Below are 21911 nucleotides of genomic sequence, written 5' to 3'. Positions count from 1 at the left end.
TTCACATACACAAAGACAGCAGTACAGCTCGACCAAATCTGGCTTCATCTCTTGAATGTTGACTGATGGCGTAATGGGAGGGTGTGCACTAAAGACAGGTTGCTGTTTTACACATTTCCTGAATAGAGCTCTGCACTAAAAATGCTTCCGAGGATGCTTGCAATCTTGTGGAATGATCAGTCAGGTTAGCTGGCAACAAAACACCTGCCTGAACATAAAAAATACATGAAATTATCCAGGACAAAACTGCCTGTGAAGATATTGGGAGACCTTTCATCCTGTCTTCTATAACCACAAACAGTTGGGTGGACCTCCAGAATGGTTTAGTTCTTTTTATGTAGAAAGTTAGAATCTGTCTAACATCCAATGAGTGAAGACATTATTCACTCCTATTTGCATGGGGTTTCATGTAAAAGACACGTAGGTAAATTGCCTGATTGCTTTGAAAATGTGAAACCATTTTCAGGAGAAAATTGGGGTGAGGACGTAAATACATCTTATCTTTAAAGAAGACTGTGTACGGTGACTCTGATGTCAGAACACGAAGTTCTGAGCAATCATCAAAGCAATATGATAGAACCCATACTGTGGCCTTGTAGGGAGCAGAATTGCTGACACTTTGTGTTGTATCTGTTTGCAAATAAGTCTATTCGGGGAGCATCCCACTGCTGGAAAATGTCTCTCGCCACATCCAGAAAAACAGAACACTCATTGTTACTGGAGAAATACCTGCTGAGGTGATCTGCTAGCTCAGTCTGTGCCTCTGAAAGATAAGAGGTCTCAAGATTGATTGAATAGGCTATGCAAAATTCCCATAGCTGCACTGCTTCCTGACAAAGGAGGGAAGAGCGAGCGCCTCCTTGCCTGTTGAGATAAAACATGGCTGCAGTGTTGTCTGTGAGACAAAAGTTTCTACCCCTAATGTGGGGCAGAAAGGTCTGTCTGGCAAGGCAAACCTCTCTGAGTTCCCTGATGTTTATGTGAAGGGAAAGTTCTGCCAAAGACCGAAGACCCTGAGTTCTGAGGGGCTGTAGGTGAGCTCCCCATCCTAACACTGACACATCTGAGACCAAACTCATTGACAGTTTTGGGTGTATAAAGGGAATGTCCACGCAAACGATAAGATGATCCAACCATCAATTTAGGGACAGGAGAACATGTGGAGGTACGCAAGTACAGTGTCCAGATGGCTTTAGCTTGGTGAATACACTGATCTGGAGGGATCTGGGATGCAGCCTTGCGTATTGTACCACATATGTGCACAAGGCCATATGACCTAGGAGCCTCATACAATTTCAGGCTATTGTGATTGGATGACATTTGAGATGCACTACCAGGGATTGGATTGGTTGGAATTGAATCTCTGGGAGGTAGGCCCTGGCCTGGGTAGAGTACAGCACAGCACAGCCCAAACAAACTCTATCCTTTGCACTGGAAAGAGGGTAGACTTAATTTATCAGAAGGCCTATTGCCTTGAATGTCAACTGGATAAGTCGAACGTTGGACCCTACCTAAGCCCTGGAGCAGCCCTTGACTAGCCAGTCACGTAGATAAGGGTAGATCTACACCCTTAAGGTCCTCAAGAAAGCTACCACTACTGCCATACATTTTGTGAACACCCAAGGAGCTGCAGACAGGCCGAACAGGGGTACCATGAATTGGCAGTGTAAGTGGTTCACTATGGTATATTGACACATGAAAATTAACATCTCTTAAATTGAGGGTGGCATACCAGCCTCCGAGATCCTGAGCGGGGATAATGTATGCCAGGGTGACCATGCGGAACTTTATCTTGTTGACATTGTGGTTGAGTTGCTAAAGGTATAATATAGGTCTGAGACCTCCCTTGTCTTTCGGAATTAGGAAATAATGGGAGTAGAACCCCTTTCCTCAAATTCCACAGAACCTCTTCCATGGCTCCCACCCAAAGAAGAGACTGAACCTCCTGGACCAAAAGTTCTTCATGAGAGGGGTCCCTGAAGATGAACGATGAGGGACAGTGGGAAGGAGGATTAGAAATAAACTGGAGGGTGTATCCTACTTCTACTGTGCTCGATATAAAACCCAAGGGACTTAACGGTTGCTCTTGAGTCTTTGTCCATGAAGCTTCAAATCTGTCTGCTACAAAAAGTGCAAAGCTCCTTCGAAAGGCGGATCCTGAATAGTCTTGTTGGACCACCTATGAGGCCCTCGCCACTGATTGTTCCTTGTCCACTAGTGAAGAGGACTCTTGCCTGGCCTCTTGTGGGAGCAAGTCTTTGAAGTTTTGCATGGAGTCCCACATTAAAATCGTATCTGCCCAGCAGCATCTGCTGGTTTGTGATTTTGAGCTATAACCCCATGATAGAATAAACTTTCCTACTGAACAAGTCTAATTTGTTGAGTCCGTGGTGGTACCCTGATGACCCTCTCTCATTGACAGCAGATGCCAACAGGGATCTCGGGGGGGGAGGGAGGGATGGGGAGGTGTAAAGGAACTCAACCTTGGGTGGGAACATAGTATTTTTGTTCAGCCCTTTCTGAAGTAGGGGGAAGGGATGCAAGAGACTTAATTGAATCTATAACACCCTCACTTTTGAAGGGCCCACAGTGGCTAACATGTCAACCAGGCTCCAGGAAGACAGATACTCTCACTACCTCCATCTGTATGCCCAGATCTAAGGCCACTTTCTAACTGTTGGTATGCCCTTTAGTCATCCGGGGAGACTGTCTTGTCAGGAGGAGGCCAGCACTAGACGTGGGTGCTCTTTCTCCATTTCTGCTTCTGTAGTACCAAGGCAAAGAAGTGCTTTGACTTAGATATTATTCTACTCTGACCCCTATAACTGGCAATCTTTGGTGCCAGGAATCGCCGCCTTTCGGCAGGGTGTTTCTTATGCCTTTTCTAGGCACTAAGCATGGTGATCAGTGACAGGACTCCGGTACAACAGAAGCAGCACTTCTGACTAGCACAGAGACACTTGGTGCCGAGTCTGACTGGCCTGGCTCAGATGGAGGTCTCAGTGCCACCTCAATGAGCAGAAACATCAGCCTGGCCTCCCAATCCTCCTTTGTGCAAGGCTTAAAATCCTTGCAGATCTGGCAATAGTCCCCAATATGACCTTGCCCCAGGCACTTCAAATAGCTTGAGTGTGGGTCACACAGGGGCATAGCCTTGTTGCAAGAGGTGCAGAGCTTGACTCCTGGTGACCAAGGCATTCTCCAGCATCAGGAAACAGACAAAAAGCCCCGAAAAACATGGTAACTAATTTATTAAACTTCACTAAAACTAACTACGTACAACAAAGAAAGTCCACTGAAAGAACTTGCGAATGCAAGGAGAGTAGTTCCAGTGACCATCACAGGCAGTAAGAAGGAACTGAGAGGATGCGGGGTCAGCTGGGTGTTTATACCGGTACTAAAGTTGCACGGCAACAGAGGACACTTGAGCCACCGAGACCGGTACCACAGAGGGAAAAATTACGGTAACTGTGGGTGGGCACGCGCACACCTAGAGAAGAATGCACATGTGCAATCACTGGAAGAAGAACTCTGCTTATGGGAGCCACTCACGGGATCACACCATTACTTGCCTTGCAAACCTGCACAATCACGACCCCAACAGTGGACTTCCCAGCCTGTCTGCACTGGTATGGCTTTCCTCAATCAAATGTTCTAGCACTGGAAGTGTGGTACAAGCTCCTCACACAGCTCCACGAAGGTCTTTTTCCTCATTCAGAAGTTCTGAAGCCACTGCTCGTCATCCCAGGTTTCCAAAACAATTTGATCCTATTACACTGTGGTGATTCTCCTGTACCAGAAGCAACCGTTCATCTGTGGGAAATACTGGAAATCACCATATCTGTTTCAAGGGACCTGAACGGAATGTCACTCAACTTCATGGCCTCCCATCTTTGGCGTATCAGAAAGTTCTGCCTAGATTCCACCCGGCATCTTGCTGGTCACCTACGCTGTTGCATAAATATTAGTCCCACAATAAGGAGCAAGAGTAGAGCCAGATGATCATTCAGTTGCTCCATCTCTTCCATATAGTTTGGCAGGAGGGAAAGGTGAGCAGGAATTGCCACTGGCCAATGTGTGAAGGCGGTAGCTAGTACCAAGACCACACAGCCAAGTGGTTCCTAGATCATCTCCTGCGATGCACAGTACCCCGGAATACTGGCCCTGAAATGACAGCGCTAACATTGGCTAACAAAAGCAGCAGTGTGAATGTGGGAATATGTGTTTAGAAAGCATTCTGCCCATATCCAGCACAGCATACGTGGACATTTGGTGTGGGTATGAAGAACACGTATGGGTGTGTAAATGGTCATCTACCCTGTTATGCACATAAGTGTACATGTAGTCTGAGATTTAAGTGACATTACTGAAAGTATAGCAGTGGCAAATGTCAGGTATACATGAAAGAATGAGACAAAACCCTGAGTTACTACCCATAATAGTATCATACCTTTTATGGAATTTTCACATGTACCATTTGACCTTACTAGCAATTAGTAAATTTAGATATCCCTACGGAAATGCTGGCAACCTTCTTGTGAAATTTAATGCCACATGGTATTACTTACCCTCTAAAACTTACTAAGATTAAATAAGGGTGAGATGTTTATGCAAAACCGAAGAGACGTATATCTATTCTAGAATAAAACTTCAATGGTTTATTAGTCCTTATACTTCAGGACAGAAACTGATGGCTAGATGGGTTTCGGAAGAAATCTGCCTCCACGGAATAACATTGCACAACCGGAGACTGATTTTTATGCCTTTCTCTGAATCATTCTTCATACTGATAGCCACTGTTAGACACAGTATACCCAACTAAATGGATCAATGGTCTAGTCTCAATATGGTAACTGAGTCTAACATAAGCCTCAATTTTAGATGTAATACTAGTTACCTTGAATCCTAGTTTTAAGCACAACCATAACTTACATGACACCTTGTGCAGCTGTACATTTACACAACTCAATTACAGCCAAATGTCAACAGTTCCCAACAACATATTACTTCATACAAAACGTATGTTAAAAGAATAAATACTTCCTAGTCACCAATCGATTTGCGCATTGAATGAGGCAGTCTTATTTAAAAAACAGTATTTTATCATGTAATTGAAAACTATCACCTTGCATACACACATGAAGGCAGAATTAACACTGCAGGAGCAAACTTAACTTGGCATTTCCTGGCTTATGAATGCATCACTTTTCCTCACTGTTCAACATGTGGGCCCATTCACTGTACACAATTCAACCTCTGTAATTCATGATGAAAGTTGCCTTTCGACCCTCACCTCATTCATTGCATACCCATTTCATTCACCATCCAACCTGCACACTGAATAATGAATAAATCACGTGGTTAAAAAAAGTATTCATATACTCAAAGAACATATCCATGGTGTATAAAGAACCAAGGACAAAGTTATCAACATGTGGAAAACCTTAACTTTGGCATTTTCTGACTTTGCAATCTTAACATACTTTTAACCTAGAATATACCTTTTAAAAAAATCAAATAACTTAATATTTTTATATTGAACTATTTACTACACAGCAGTGGAATGCTCCACCCTGTCCTGCTCTCCATGTGTACTCACTGAGAAGGCACAATATATGATTATACAGAATGAGGTAGAGACCTGCCACATTTCATACAGTTCTTCACATATATATTATATTATATAAGGCAGTGTTCCATATCCAATATTCTTGGGGGGCGGGGAAGATTGTGTGTGTTTTACGACCTTAACTCCACCTTATCCAAAATTTTATCTAATTTTTCTTTTGCAGTAGGTTTGCACAGTTTTTCTGATTTACCCGCACAACTCTTCATTTTGGAACAGTCACTTCACTGTAATCATCAGAACAAGAACAATATGTTTGAGGCAACAGTAATTCACAAAAACCATACATTATGCTGCTTTAATTTTGAACCTCACATTTTTAATTAGGTCACACTGTGAGCTCAAAGAAATTTTTACGAAAGCATTTCAAGCTGCAAGTTCATAAAAAAATTAATACACTATACAGAATAACTACATTCAATTCTTTTCATGTTGGTTCAACCACCTATGCACATTTAAATAATTTTTAAGCAAGTGTTTTTTCCAAGATTCTCTTTACATACATGCACTGACACAACTATTCTATTTTCTTTTGGGTTTAACAAGAGTGTCTACATGGGGAGTTACACCAACATAGCTAGAGTAATAATTATACTGCTAGAATTCTGTTGATTAATATCCCCACATAGACAAGCCCTGAAATATCCCTAATTTCACCTCTGGCAGGCTATACTGGAATGAAAATTTATCCTAGATTTGGCAGCAACTCTTTCTAAGTAAGATGTAATTTAATACTTCAGTGCTGAAGGGTCAATTATTGCCACCTCTTGCATTTTACATCGGTCTTTCCCTTTATCATGTATGTGCTGGTTATTTTTCTTGTCTATATTTTTAGCCCAGAAAGTTCACATGCTAATGTTACTATAACCCATTTCAGGGTGGATAAAAATCAATTTTTTTTTTATTTAAAATAGGTTTTTTCCTCAAAAAGCATTTTATCAAAAAAATCCAATCTAAAGATAGTTTCAATTAAGATACATTATAGCTCAAAGATATCTCATCATGGAATAGGGATTATAAATTCTAATTCTATAGTATGAGATAATATATTCATGTAATGTTGAAGAAAAGTTTTGTAAATGAGTTCCAATAGTTCATGGATTAGGGACCCAATCTTATCGGGTTCCAGGGGCTTCTGTATAGATTATTTAGGTTAATCTTTCTATCTACCCAATGGGACTCAGTGCTCAGTCTGGAAGATACCATCAGAGATGCTTAGTTTTGCAGTTTTCAAATTTTGGATTTGTGTCTCCAGAGATAACATGCTTGTTAACAGCAAAAAATGTTTTTAAATAAATAAATATATAAATAAATAACTAGCTAGCTAGAGGTGAGAAATAACAGGCCTCAACCCTACTGTCCCTCTGCAAATTTGTGTACACAGAGTCAATCCCTTACCTCTCCCTAAAAGTGCAAAGTTTCAAAAAGTTAAATGAATAGAAGATTGTTGGGGCGAAAGAGATCTGGACAATGAGAAGTCTGGAGATAAATGTGAGAACGGAGGGACAGGCAGTATAAACAAAAGTGACACTGTTTGAGCAGCATATTCCAGAAGTCTTGAGGTCTTTCTGCATGTAGCCTTCATTGGATTTGAGATCTACCATACCCTTTTCTCACCAGAAGGGAAAACCTATAATGGTAGCCTGCTGTAAAAGGGACCCAGTTTGGGAATATTTTAATGAAGTTCCTCTACCTGTGGATAAGACAGGCATGCGTGCAAAATGCAAACAGTGCAACAAAGAAATGCAAGGCCTAGTTGCCTGAATGAAACAATATCATGAGAAGTGTTCCTTCTCAGGAGGAAGCTGTGTTGAAGATGATGAAAGGAACATGTCTGAACATGCAGGATCTTCAGGTTGGTAAACTTTTTATTCCATACTTCTTCCTTAAGGACTGGCTGTCTTCCTTCTGGACTATTCTTGAATTCTCATGTTTGAGCAAAAAATATAGTTGTTACTCTATGGTACTATCATTTTAGATGCAGTTGTGATAAAAAAATAAATAGCTGAAATAGGCAAATCTTCCTTTTATAATTTCACCTTTAAAGTAGTACTGAGTGTCAGTGAATGCAATGAGTAATACTAAGTGAGCAGTATGGGAATAATAATTAAATAACTACATTGACTTATTTTGTTTAAGAGAATCCATCCTCAACATACAGGATTCTGAAGACTATCCACCTGCAAGATCACCATCATTTTCTATAGTTTCAGAGTTATCTACCAATGATTGTGTTTCAGTCACATCATGTATGTCACACAGCCACAGTATATCACTTGTAGCAAAAAGAAAAAAAATCTCCATCATTCAGAAACAACCACAGATAAGTTTGTGACAAGAACCAGCAGACTACTAAAAGAGGTAATTGATGAAAAAATTGCCCGGTTTGTTTATGCAACAAACTCTCCTTTCTGTATGATTGAGAACCCACACTTCATTAACATGATTCAGTCATTAAGACCAGGATACAGGCCACCCAATAGAACAGATGTCACAGGCAAATTGCTGGATAAAGTGTATGAAAGAGAAACTGAGCAGTGTGCAAAAGGTCTAGAGGGTAAAATTGTTAACCTGAGTCTTGATGGGTGGAGCAACGTCCACAATGATCCTGTTGTATGTGCTTGTGTGACATCAGAAGAAGGGAATGTCTTCCTTACAGAAACATCAATATATCAGGAAATGCACACAAAGCAGAATACTTATAAGTAGCAGCAGTAAGAGCTATAACAAACTGTGAAAAAAAAATGCAAATGTCTAGTACACAGCTTGGTCACAGACAATGCTGCAAATGTATCCAAGATGAGAAGAAATTATTTAGAAGAGAGTCCCAAGCTAACATATGGTTGCAGTGCTCATTTGATGCACCTCCTAACCAAAGACTTCAGTGTTCCAGAAATAAAGGCTAACGTTAAAATTGCAAAATACTTCCACAACTACTTTGCAGCAGCTGTTCTGAAAAAAGTGGAAGGAACCAAGCTAACTCTCCCACAAGACGTGAGATGGAACTCAGTAGTGGACTGCTTTGAGCACTACATCAAGAACTGGCCTAATCTGATGACACTTTGCGAACAAAATTGTGAAAAAACAGATGGCACTGTCACAGCCAAAGTTCTCAACACTGGGCTTAAGAGAAATGCTGAACACATGCTGAGTAACCTGAAGCCTATTTCTGGAGCCTTGAACAAAATGCAGGGAAATAGCTGTTCTATTGCTGATGCTGTTGAAATTTGGAAGGCACTGAGTGAGATCTTAAAAAGAGAAATATGCAGTGACAGAGTTAAATTACAAGTATTAAAAAAACAAATGGGACAAGCACTATCTCCAGCTCATTGTCTTGCAAATATTCTCAATACTTGGTACCAGGGTCAAACCTTAACCGCCATCATCCCTCCATAATGCAAACTATAATAAACTTCAGAGCTAAGGGTAAACCATTCAAGAAATATATGTTTGCTGATGTTTTAAAGAAAGTCACACCAGTGAACTGGTGGAATTCACTTAAGCACTTGGATTCAGAGACCGCTGAAGTGATAATCTCCCTTTTAACAGCAGTAGCTTCTTCTGCTGTTGTAGAAAGAATATTTTCTTCCTTTGGACTAATTCATGCCAAATTCAGAAATCATTGGGAACCTGAAAAAGCAGGAAATCTTGATTTTCTTTCCAGATTATGAACAAACAGGAAAATGAAGGTGAAGATGACTGAGTTAGCTGCAGAAGCCAATATTTTAAGTTTCTCATGTTGACCTGGCTGATGTTGATTTAATTTTTGTTTTTTAAATTTCATTTAACTATTTTAGTTTAAAAGAATTTTAACAAAAACAAACCTGATTTTAAAAAACATGAATGTTTAAATTCAAAAATTCATATGCTTCTTTGGTTAATATTTTAAGGTTTGCTGTTGAAGAAAAAAATCCAGAATACATAACTTTGTTGTTTTAGTTCAACAAATTTAAATGTCTCTCTGGTGATGTTCTCCTCCTAATACAGCATGGCAAGAAAATCCTCCAAATATTAATGATTAACCTGTTGAATTGGAGATAGTTCACCTCCCAATGACTTCATAAATATCTGCTTCAATTACATTCGGTAAATGAAATAACCAAACAATCATTCATTTTCTGATATAGCTGTAAAACTAATCTGAAAAGTTTTCAGAATAAATCACTTTAAAAATATATAATGAGTACCTTCTAAAAATGAAACCTACATCTATCTCTGAGTTGTGAAGAATATGTATTAAGGTTATAACAACCAACAAGAATGCACTTTTATGTAGAAATCCATGATTAAATTGAGTCTTTCTGACTAGTGATTTAAATCAAATCCACCCTGACCCATTCTATACGTGAACAGGACACTATATTCCACAATTAAGCGTGCGCCACAATCTACAGCCTTCATTTTTAAAAAGTGGCTCTCTTTCATTCATGGGTGAGAAGATAACTCTCAATGCAAACTTATACTGAGTTGTCCTCCCAAGTATGCAGACCGCCTGAAACAAAGAGCTCTGAAAGGTTTAAGCTGTGTCATTTATTTCAGTGGGGTAATCTCTGAAGCCTGAATGGTGGAAATTTAAAAACAAAATTATTTCAGCAAAGTACCCAACACCTATGTGTTTACCTCATAACTGAAACCACCCAAGCCTTTTTTTGTGTCAAAAGCCCCAACAATGCCCTCAACACATCTGTCAAAATTCCCAGCTTCCCTTCAACTTCTTGGATACAATTATGAGTTGCCAATACAAAAATCTGTGGCACGCAGAAATCTGTGATGGATTAGTAAAATAAACTGCATTTCGTATTACAACAAACACAAGAAGGTGTACTGTACTGACTGTATTGGTCTTCAGGTTTAATTCAATAAAAATCTCCATTACTTCATTTCAATGAAATGTTGCAGACTTTCCCATTTGCCTTAGAAACCAGGGTCTTAACACAGAATTTAGATTCAGCCTGGCAGACGGTGCAAACAACCTTGTATACAAATTACCCTGCAACAACTGAGAGCTGTACTTTACGTGAAAATTTTTAAGTTTTTATAAAGCCCCTCCATATTTAATGGAAAAATGAACCACCAAACAGACATAAAACAAACCCCAAAACACAGATTACTGGACCTTTTAAATCTAGTGGAATCTTAATTAGAGGTGTTACAAACTTTGTTTGGCATTATCTACATGTGATACGCCCCGTACATTAATGAAGTTACACAAAATTTCTTACAAACTGCGCTTAATTAACTTTCCTGCCTTCCTCAACTTAGGACACAAGCATTGCTTTGCCAGTGCTTTAGAGCAGAGTGAACTGAAGCATCATCTGTAAGATTTTACATGAATAATTTTTTATGCAAACTAAGCAGGTACACACACACTCACAATAAAACAATACGGACATTCTAAACTATATATATGTACAAATACTAAAGGGAAACATTTTCAGTTACGTATTAACTTTACAACTTCATGATCCACTTTGTAAGTCACTGTCATAACGGAATAGTTGAGAAGCGCTGAATGAGTCAATTTAAAGTAGTTGTATTCAAACTGTAGACCATCTATAGTACTTTAAAATAATGAAAGTTACTCATCCACACAGCAGTAAAAATAAGTTTCTATAAGAGTAATGATCAGCTGTCAGACTCTCAATATGATAAAGATTGGCCTTCACCATTTACAAACAGAACTGAGAACCATGTCAGTCTAAACCAGCATAGAACTACCAGGATTATTTAACATTTGTCTTTCCTGAGTTTTGCTACTGGAATAGACAGGCACACAGAAAATGATAGCTTTATGTTGAGGGGAATGATTTCATCTCCCCTCTTTGATCCAGCGACCACTTGCAAGAGCTACTACTGTATTCTCCTTGCATGCCAGATACAGAATGGCAGTAAAATGTTTTGTGGGACAGAGCCAACTCCCCTCCCCTGAAGGGCTTCATAACAAGCACCAGTACTTCTCTGCTAGTTTTTGCAAAACATGATGGTCCAACTGCCTGTTTGAACCAGGAAAACCTTTTGGGAAAACAGGAAGCTGTTGGTCCTACGTGTATCCACTCACCTCAGGTACATTTACATGCAGATGCTGCTCCTGGAGAAACCAAGTTCCCTGAGAGTGGAATATTTGTGTGTGGTTTACCCATTTCAAAATGGACACATCCATAGTCACTACAATTTAAAAGGTAGGAATTCGGAAATACGTTCCTAATTGCAGTTTGTCCCTGGACTGTCACCAGGATAGAGAGACCAAAAGATACATTTTATCTGGGTAATAAATTAAGTCCCTTTGATGTTTGCTTCCACTTGGAACTTAAGGTCCACTGAGGTTGCCTCTCATGAAAATGTGGAGGAGACGGGTACTAGGAATATAGCTGCAGTCATCAGATCCACCATTTGCAGCATGGTCTTAACTGTCACCTATTAGCTTATGCTTATTCTTTCTATCAGAATGGGGATGCCTTGAATCCTGTCTTGACACAGGAAGGGGTTCAGTTGAGCCATGTCTTGCTCCTACCTATTCCAATTACCTGGTGCGGACAAGCTGAGACTTTGGATAGTTTAATATCAACTCTTGAACTGTTTGGGAATATGAATTAAGCAACTCTTTCAAATCTCTCCAGCTTTTGTACTCTTAATCCTTAAGAAAGAAATCCTTCTGCTAATATGTTAGAATTAGAACAGGTTAAATAATATTTGTAGAATAGTTTACTAGATGATTTCCAAATATTTTCCAATAAATAATTTCTCACACAACTATTCACCCAAATTTACAGTTGGACACAATATATTTGAATAATTTGTTCAAAGTTCATTATGATTTTTTTTATTACATTAAAGGATTTTTCCCCATTATTTGCCCAGGTCTACTTTAAAAAAAATCTGATTTGATTGTTGGATGTAAAGCTGTTTGCATCACATAGGCCATGCATCTTCCAGCAGAAAAGATGAAGTAAGGAGTTTTCAATTCTGGTTACGTATAATTTGTTACATAACAAGCAGAATTAGGAACAGCAATGATGTTATAATATAAACAAAAGGAATTGACAGACGGTGTAAAAAATGGCACTGCATATTGAACAGCAGCAGGATTTTAATGCATTCTAGGCACTGATCAAAATAATTAAGTGGTCAAAATTAAAAAAAATTACTTACCTTGCAGAGGGAATTCCCCTCTTATTAAGGTCTGCTCTTACTTTCTCTCCTACATGTCTATAAATCTCCACAATTGCCAATAATGCAGCATCTCTCACCTGTGAATGCATATTTAATTAAGATTTTTAAAAAATTATAGATCATATTTGACGTAACACAATGAATAAGCAATCTTCCAGAGCCCCTATGACAACCAAACATGCAGGTTTGCCCCACAAATAGTTGGAAGCATGAGGATGGAAGAGGTGGCTAACAAAAAGTTATTTCAAGGACCTTTCCAGCCATTCCCCATTCAATTAGCCTACCACACCTGGGATGCGGCCTGGGGTTAATTAGTAGAACCAACTGGCTATGAAGAAGTTGATTCTCCTATAAAGAGCAGCAGGAAGCAGCAAAGACGGGGGAATGCTTAGAAAGCTGTAGAAAGACTACAAAAAGAGTGAGAAAGGCTTCTGCAGAGAAAATCTTGAGACCAGGGAAGTCACTTCAGTTATGGGGGCGGGAAGGCTGGAAGTAGCCTGCTAAGGAAGGAACGACCCTGAGACACCAGGGGAGTTTGAGGCTGTGGCCAGCTTAAAGCTGGGGGAAGGCTTTTGTGTTCAGTTTTGAACTCTAAGTTAATAAACCATACCCTAAAGCAGGGTTGTTTCACTGGACTCTCAAAAGCCAAGAAACCCCCTTAAAAGGGGGAAGGGGAAGGAGGAGACTGAGGCAGGCCCACCTGCAGAGTGACCTCTAGCCAAGAGGGGGCACCGGGGAGGTGGCCATCCCAGTGACACTACAAACAGAAACACTGGAGGGGATGACACAGATATCAAACGGGTGGGGTGGGGGAAGTAATTTCTTCAAAGTCCTATTACACTAGATCAACAATCCCAAACATTATTCCATATATTCTGATCAAATAGTGCTGGTTCCTCTGTTGCCAGCTGCTTCTAATCCAGTTTTGCTTTTCACCATAAATAAGAACCTGATTGCCTGAAAAGGCAGCCAGAAACAAGCAAGAGCCAGCCTTCCTGCCTCCACTAATAGCACTACTTCAAAGAATCACAGGTAGGGAAAGAATAAGGGGACCAGCTAATAGAGAAATATATGCAGAGAAGGAATGGGGGAAGAGAAAGAAGAAAGAGTATCTCCAAAAACTACATCATACCTATCATATTAAAGATAGATAAAACAAACAATTCCTTAATACTGTATTACTATTCCATGTAAAGTATTAATGTACTTGGTTCAGGAACCCTATTGATCGGTGAACAGAAAAGCAGGTGGTCCACAACACACTCACTTTATTAAGATATGTCCCATACCATGACTTTTTTTTTTTTTTTTTTTTTTTTTTTTTAAACAAAAGAGCCACAAAATGCCAGAGCTTCTTTCAGACTTCAAAACAACTCCCTATGCTATTAGGAGACAGGAATCCAGCCTAATTGAAAGCAAAAGCATATAAATTAGATGGAAGACCTATTATCTAGTCCAGGGGCGGGCAAACTTTTTAGCCTTACGGCTGCATTGGGTTTCAGAAATTATATGGAGGGCAGGTTAGGGGAGGCTGTGCCTCCGCTAACAGCCAGGATTAGCCCAGCCCCCGCCCCCCCCCGATCCGACCCCCCATGCTTTTCACCCCGACAGCCCACCCGGGACCCCTGCCCCATCCACACCTCCTGCTCTCTGTCCCCCTAAACGCCCCTGGACCCCCCCCGCCTAACTGCCCCCCCGTCCCATCCAACCACCTCTTCTCTCTGACCGCCCCAGACCCCCCACCCCTAACTGCCCCCCACCACCCCATCCAACCTCCATCCTTCCTCACTGCACCCCCTCCAGGGACCCCTGCCCCATCCAACCAGCCTTCTCCCTGACCGCCCCCAGAACCCCTGCCCCCCATTCAACCCCCCCATTCCCTGCCCACTGACCACCCTGACCCCTATCCACCCCCCCTTCCCCCCGGCTCCTGACCACCCCCCGAACTCCCCTGCCCTCTATCCAACCCCCCTCACCACGCTGCCTGGAGCACTGGTGGCACGGCTGCACCAGGACAGGCAGCCGCGTCGCCCAACTGGAGCCAGCCACGCACCGCACAGCACAGAGCACCGGGTCAGGCCAGGCTCTGCAGCTGCGCTGCCCCAGGAGCTTGCAGCCCCGCTGCCCACAGCATTGGCGCAGTGAGCTGAGGCTGTGGGGGTTGGGCTGGGGGCTAGCCTCCCAGGCCAGGAGCTCAGGGGCCAGGCAGAACGGTCCCGCTGGCTGGATGTGGCCCGCAGGCTGTAGTTTGCCCACCTCTAATCTAGTCCGTACCCTATCAAAACTTTTTTTCTTACTGTATTTTCTAGTGCTTTGTCAAGTCCTATTTTAAACAAACCACAAGTGAGGCTTCAACCACTTCAATCTGAAGGCTATTCAATCGTGCAGATGTCACCATTCAGAACTTTTCTCCTCATTTTCATTTTAGCGATCTCTTTGCTTAATTTCATCTCCTTACTAGCTGTAGTTAAAGCTATGTTTATGTCATGGAGGTCATGGAATCCGTGACTTCAGAAATCTCTGTGACATTCTCTGGGGCTGCAGAATTCTAGAGCTGGTAGCCAGCGGGAACCTGGCAGGGTTCCAGGACAGACAACACCAATGACAGGCAACAGGGGGCCCCCTTCAAGGTTCCAGCGACAGGTGACATACACCTGAGGGGGCCCTCCTCAGGGTTCCAGCAACGAGCAAGAGCCTAGCACAGGGAGGGGAACGCCTCGGGCGAGCAGCTGGGGGTGTCCAGTTTTCTCTTTGGGAAATATGGTCACCCCTGCAGCTTCCAGCCACCGTAGGTGGAGAGGGGACTCCCTGAAGCTTCCAGGGGGAAACTACTGAGCCGCAGCAGCAAAAGTCACAGACAGGTCACGGCTTCTGCGAATTTTTGTTTATTACCTGCGACATGTCCATGACTTTTATTAAAAATAACCCTGACAAAATCTTAGCCTTGGCTATAGTCCTTGTACTTCCCTAAATATCTCGCCTCACCTGTCTGCATTCTGCAAGATGTGTTCACTTTGTACTTGTTATGTTTCCTTAGTCAATTAGTCAAGCTATACAAATTTCATTTTAATCTTCCGTCTGAGGTTAATCCTTCCTGTCATTCAATTATTTTTGTTGCTTTTCTCTGAATATGTTCTACAGAAAATGACTATCAAACAGTGATTTGATTTAAGCTACTGGAGACAGGAAACAAATGAGATGAGAGAGCCAACAGGCCCCACGGAGGCAGGCACACCATAACGGTTCCCCCACAACACTGTGTCCATCTGGCAACACATAAGGCTCAGTGAGAAAAAAGCCAACAGGTAAGGCTTGAATAGGTGGAATTAAAAGACAGCATAAAAAAGATCCATAAAGATTTTTCTTTAAGGACATAACATCAATTTACCATCTTTTTTTAATATCAAAACGCACACTGTACAAGTAATATATAGCAATAAAATCCTTACCTGACTATTGGAGTCTCCAGACAAGATGCATAAGTGTGGTACCAACTTACTGAGGATTAGTGGTTGTGCACCATAACTAAAAATGAAATAAATCAATTAAGAAAGAGAAACACACTTTTTCCACACCAAAACAGAAGTTTTACTTTGTAGCTTAACATCGCTAAAGTAAACATTTTCATGGATCCCCAGCTCTTGGCGCGCATATATATATATATATATATATATATATACACATATATATATATATATATATATATATATATATATATATACACACACACACACACACACACACACAGAGAGTATGTGTATACACACACACAGAGTGTGTGTGTGTGTGTGTGTGTGTGTGTGTGTGTGTGTATATATATATATAAAAAAATGTATGTATTGTGACATGGTCGGGCCAGATGGCTACAGGAGAGTAACAGAAGTCAGATATATTAGCCCCATGCTAAGTAGGTCCCTTTTCCCTGGGTAAGGTAACAGGGAAGGTTCCAGAACAATCAGGAACCTTCTGGAGACAATTAAGACAGGCTGATTAGAACACCTGCAGCCAATCAAGAAGCTGCTAGAATCAATTAAGGCAGGCTAATCAGGGCACCTGGGTTTTAAAAAGGAGCACACTTCAGTTTGTGGTGTGTGTGTGTGAGGAGGTGGGAGCAAGAGGCACTAGGAGCTGAGAGTTAGAACGCGGACTTTTGGAGGACTGAGGTGTACAAGCATTATCAGACACCAGGAGGAAGGTCCTATGGTGAGGATAAAGAAGGTGTTGGGAGGAGGCCATGGGAAAGTAGCCCAGGGAGTTGTAGCTGTCACACAGCTGTTCCAGGAGGCACACTAGACAGCTGCATTCCACAGGGCCCTGGGCTGGAACCCGGAGTACAGGGCAGGCCCAGGTTCCCTCCAGATCCTCTCAACTCCTGGTCAGACACAGGAGGAGTCGACCTGGACTGTGGGTTCAGAAAAACGGCCAAGCTGAGGGCTGCCGTGAAGCTCCAAGGCGAGCAAATCCGCCAATAAGTGCAAGACCCACCAAGGTAGAGCAGGAACTTTGTCACAGTATACATACACACATGCACGCACATGCCAAAAGAACATTCTTTCAGCTAACTCCAGAAAGCTTGGACGAGTCAATTGCTCAGATCATCCAATTTAGTAAGAGCATTTTTTAAATGCATCAGGCACCTTAAAGTATAAATTCAGATGGAAAAGTCATTCAGAAACAAACAGGATAGAATACTAATTTTAATATTTTATGTCTCCATAAAAACAAGATGCTTACATATTTAAGGTTGCAACGAGACACAAACATACTCCTTCTCGGGATCGGTAGTTCTTGTGTTTAAAACCAACAGCAAGACGGTCCCAAATACACTATTAAAACAAAAACAATTGCTTTGAATCACTAGTAGCACAATGCAACCTGTTCACTGTCTATAATGATGTTTAAATCAAAACTTCATCAGAAACTATTGATATGATGAGAATATTCTGAAGTTTTGTTTTGTAAAGTAGAGGAAAGTTTTGAACAAAAATGAGGTTTTTGGGGTTTTTTTTAAAACAGGCTTTACAACATGGAACACTAACCAACTCCGCCTCCTCTCCCAATCATTGGATTATTTACAATAAGCAACAGAAAATATCTCACACCAGAAACATTTCTAAAATGGTTTGTCTTTATACACTCCCAATATTTAATTCCCCTAATTCTATATATTTTGAAATATTTTTCCTTTTGTAACTCAACTGCAAAGGCAACGCAAAACTTTAAAACTTACTACTGTGGCTTAAAGCAAAGGTTTTTCTTTATTCATTTTGTCCAATAGTTTACTTATTTCCCAATCAAAATCTCCTCCCATTCCCAGTTTTTAGTCTCTTCCAGTACTCATTCTTCTACACTTGCATTAAATTTCTTCTGCATTTCTTCATTTAATATTTTAATTTTTTCCCCATTCATTTATCTTGGTTCTATTTTCTCTCCAATTCCATTTGTCTCTTCTTCTCAGTATACTTTGTGTTGATCTCTTGCCATTTCTTTTAGTATGAATTTCTTACACTAAACAATCCCTCATCTGCTCTCCTGCATGTCATTTTTCATTGTCTTTTATCTGTCTTTATTCATTCCCTTCTCGTTTTATCATTTTTAATTCTCCATTTTCCAGGAGTTCTGGAGCTCTATCTCACACAGTTAATGCTGCAACTTAGAGCTTACAAAACTCTGGAATTCCAGTGATATTTAAAAGCAAGTGCATAGACTCAAACTGCAAGCCCCTTCAGCTGCAATGCTGCCATCTTTGAGCAGGCATCTGAGAATGTCGCCTAGCAACGACTGCACACTGCCTGAGGAATAGCATATTTTTCAGTGTATGCAGCATTCTATAATTAAGCCTCTCCAAGTACCACAATTCTGATGTAGCACAATTACACCAAACAGCACACTGTGGCATACCTATGTAAACTATTCAAATTGTATTCGTGTTACTGAAAGCAACAATGCTAATCAAAAAGAGGTAGTGTAAGAAGTATAAACACTAGATAACATCCTTTTTCATTATTATGTAGCACATTTTAGAATAGCTATAAAAGGTTACAGTAATCAACATTTTTAAATAAATTTTCACTTGAAAAATCTTACATTTTACCTTGTATAAATTGTAAAGAGAACAAACTAGAGAAGACAAGCACTACTTGCTTGCCAAAATAGCACAGGTGAACAATAAAGCATACGCTGGCAAGAAAGAAAACATCCATCTCCAACTAGCCCATCTTCTGAGGTAAAAGAGAAAATAAGGAAGTCTTCTTGCCAGACAGACAAACAAGAAATAGGCAGAGAAGTAACTGCAAGACATTGTAGGGTAGTAAAACAAACATCTTCAAACAGAAATTTAGGATTATTTAGGCTACCCCCTCCACTACCACTCATCCCTCCAAAAAGGAAGTTAATCACATAGGTCTCTGAGAAATCTGCTCTCTAGCAATAGTTAACATCTCCTTCTCGTATTTGGTTTACCAAACCCATGCATTTACTGGCTGTATTTTTAAAATTATGTTACTATATCTTCCCATGTTTTGTTCTCTATTTTATTGCTTTGGGGTTTTTTGTATTTTATTTACTTTTCAGAAATAAGCATCCTCAACATCTCAATGTAAGAAAAGGGGGTTTACGAGCAAGCAACTCAACAGTTCCTAGGGAACAGGCTATTACAGAAGTGATGAAATGCTCAGTAAGAAACACATGCGACTAAGTCTTTTTTGGTTGAGGAAAAGGGACAGGAGGAGTGCAGGAAAGAACTATGCATTTTTAAGGTTGCTTAAATCACACCAGAATACTTTTTGTCTCACAAATTTTCAAACATTCTCTCTAGTTGTGGACGCGATTTGTAGATCCAAGTTCCCTGCACATTCATCCCCACGTCTCTGAACAAACATATGCCAGTTTTAGAGGTTTAAAGTACCTTGCTCTGGTTTCCAAAACGAAAAGAGTCTCCCTATTCATCTCCATATCTAAACTTATAAAGAGGGTTTCCTTAAGAGGGAATTAGTAGTAGTTGAGTAACAATAGCATTCCTATTGATGACCCCTGTTCCAAGACTCCGCAATAATACTGCTTAAGTGATAAATCCTATTAGGCAATCTTTCATTTTTCAGACTTACATTAATAGGAGTCTTACAGAACCACCCAGAAGACCCAACCATAAACAGAGTCCCGTTGTGCAAGGCACTGCATAAACACATAGTAAAAGACAGTTTCTGACTCAAGGAACTTACAGTCTATGGCTATGTCTACACTGCACCTTCGTCTGTAAAGCTTTTTGTCACTAAGGGGTGTGAAAAAACACCCCCCCCCCCGACCAACAAAAGTTTGACTGACAAAAATCACCTGTGTAGACAGTGCTTTGTCGGCAGGTGATGCTCTCCTGCCGACAAAACTACTGACCCTTGTTGGGGGTGGTTTTATTTGTCGGCAGGCAAGAGCTCTCCTGCCGACAAAGAGCAGCCACACTGTGTACCTTACAGCGGCACGGCTGTAGCGGAACAGCCATGCCACTGTAAGGTGCACAGTGTAGACATAGCTTAAGTACACAAAACAGACAAAAGATGGAAAGCATTTTTAGCCCATTTTATACGTAGGGAACTGAAGCTCAGGGAGATTAACTGCTTTGCCCAAGGTCAGGCAGGAAGTATGTGGCAGATCCAGGAACCCAGATTTTCTGAGCTGTAATCCAGTGTCTTAACCACAAGACTATCCTTATGTGGATGTGGATGTATTATTCACCCTATAGGCTTTTAATTAATTTGATTTTGGGGAAGTTGAGGGTCAAGCTTATTTCCATTGTATTAATTAAAATTCAAGCCCATCTGGAAGTTTCAAACATGTTTAATTAAAATACTTCTGCCATCCTGGTACGAAAACATCTGCTTTTGATTTATATAACGTAAAAACAGTATGTTTAGTGTCAGAGTTATATCTTCAGTTAAAGCAAAACAATCCAATATTGTTTACACATTAAAACAATGATCCAGCTAAAACTTGCACACGCACTTAACAACTGACTTCATTGGAATGACTTGTGTTTCAAGTTAAGATCACATGTAAATGTTTGTAAGATCAGAGCCTAACTCTGAATTTCCAGAAGTGGTCATACCATTGGTGGTGCTGCCTGGTCCATTAATTTCAATATAAGAGTCTGTGCTTGCTCTCGAACTTGGTCTTTGGCATCTCCCATTCGATCAATCAATGCTAGAAGAACTAGAGGACCAAAAAAAGGATTAACAAAATATGTATTAATCAATTTAAAACTAACAAGTTTATAAGAAATGTTTCTTAGAGAAGAATTAAGATTTTTCTAGTTCAAAAATCAAGACACGACTGAAAACAAGTCCAAAACAAGTCCAAAATATTTTCAAGAAAGATTTTTCAAAAAAAATTATTTAAATGAGTCGCTAATCAGTTTTCTGTCACACATGTTTAAGAACAATGAGTTGGACTGGAATTAAGAAGCAGAATGCTATCAAAATAACTAAGCCACAGATATTATTTCCCTTCTTGCCAACTATATACATTACTTCAGTTTGATCTTCAAAAAGAATGTCAGACAAAAGGCTTCTCAGCCGATATTACTTTATAAGGATAAGGCCTTTTCTGCAGCCATATTGTAAGGCCTGGTGCCAAAGGTATCCGTCTGCAACCAGATTAAAAGAGCAGCCAACTAGCAGCCATTAGCTGAGAAGTAGGAAGTCACATCCTCACGTTACATCTAAATTACATTAAAACAATGTGACAACAGGCTGTTAAGGAGACGACCCTGTCCTAGTAGCACCCACTATCACCAGACAAAGAAACAGATCTTAAGATGGTTAAAGAAAACTTAGTCGGATAGCATCCTGTCTGTCAAGAAATCACTTATCAATAGTTTTCAGAGTAGCAGCCGTGTTAGTCTGTGTCCGCAAAAAGAAAAGGAGGACTTGTGGCACCTTCGAGACTAACAAATTTATTTGAGCATAAGCTTTCGTGAGCTACAGCTCACTTCATCTGATGAAAGCTGTAGCTCACGAAAGCTTATGCTCAGGAGCCACAAGTCCTCCTTTTCTTTTATCAATAGTTGTGGTTGTGAAATCCTCATTTCTTTATTGTTTTGTCATTATGGTCCCCACTCCCCTAT

The 21911-nt window shown here is 40.6% G+C and overlaps 1 protein-coding gene across 36 annotated transcripts in view; it reads right to left on the bottom strand.

Annotated features, from left to right (window-relative positions):
• Nucleotides 1-21911, bottom strand: part of CLASP2 (cytoplasmic linker associated protein 2) — a 270485-nt gene that overhangs the window by 223055 nt on the left and 25519 nt on the right. For 35 of the 36 annotated variants that reach the window (XM_074945446.1, XM_074945461.1, XM_074945433.1 and 32 more), the window contains exons 3-6: nt 20895-20998; nt 17531-17622; nt 16246-16321; nt 12776-12873 (exon numbers count right to left, since the gene is read on the bottom strand). In XM_074945446.1, the coding sequence (XP_074801547.1) occupies nt 12776-12873; nt 16246-16321; nt 17531-17622; nt 20895-20998 (370 nt within the window). Of the gene's footprint in view, nt 1-12775; nt 12874-16245; nt 16322-17530; nt 17623-18890; nt 18933-20894; nt 20999-21911 lie in introns of those variants that run through there. The other variant, XM_074945476.1, reaches the window with a different exon arrangement.

Source organism: Natator depressus, chromosome 2 (genome assembly GCF_965152275.1).
Source record: "Natator depressus isolate rNatDep1 chromosome 2, rNatDep2.hap1, whole genome shotgun sequence".
NCBI classification, from domain to species: domain Eukaryota; kingdom Metazoa; phylum Chordata; order Testudines; family Cheloniidae; genus Natator; species Natator depressus.
Note: the sequence above shows the minus strand (reverse complement) of the source record. Positions and strands in the feature narration are given on the sequence as shown.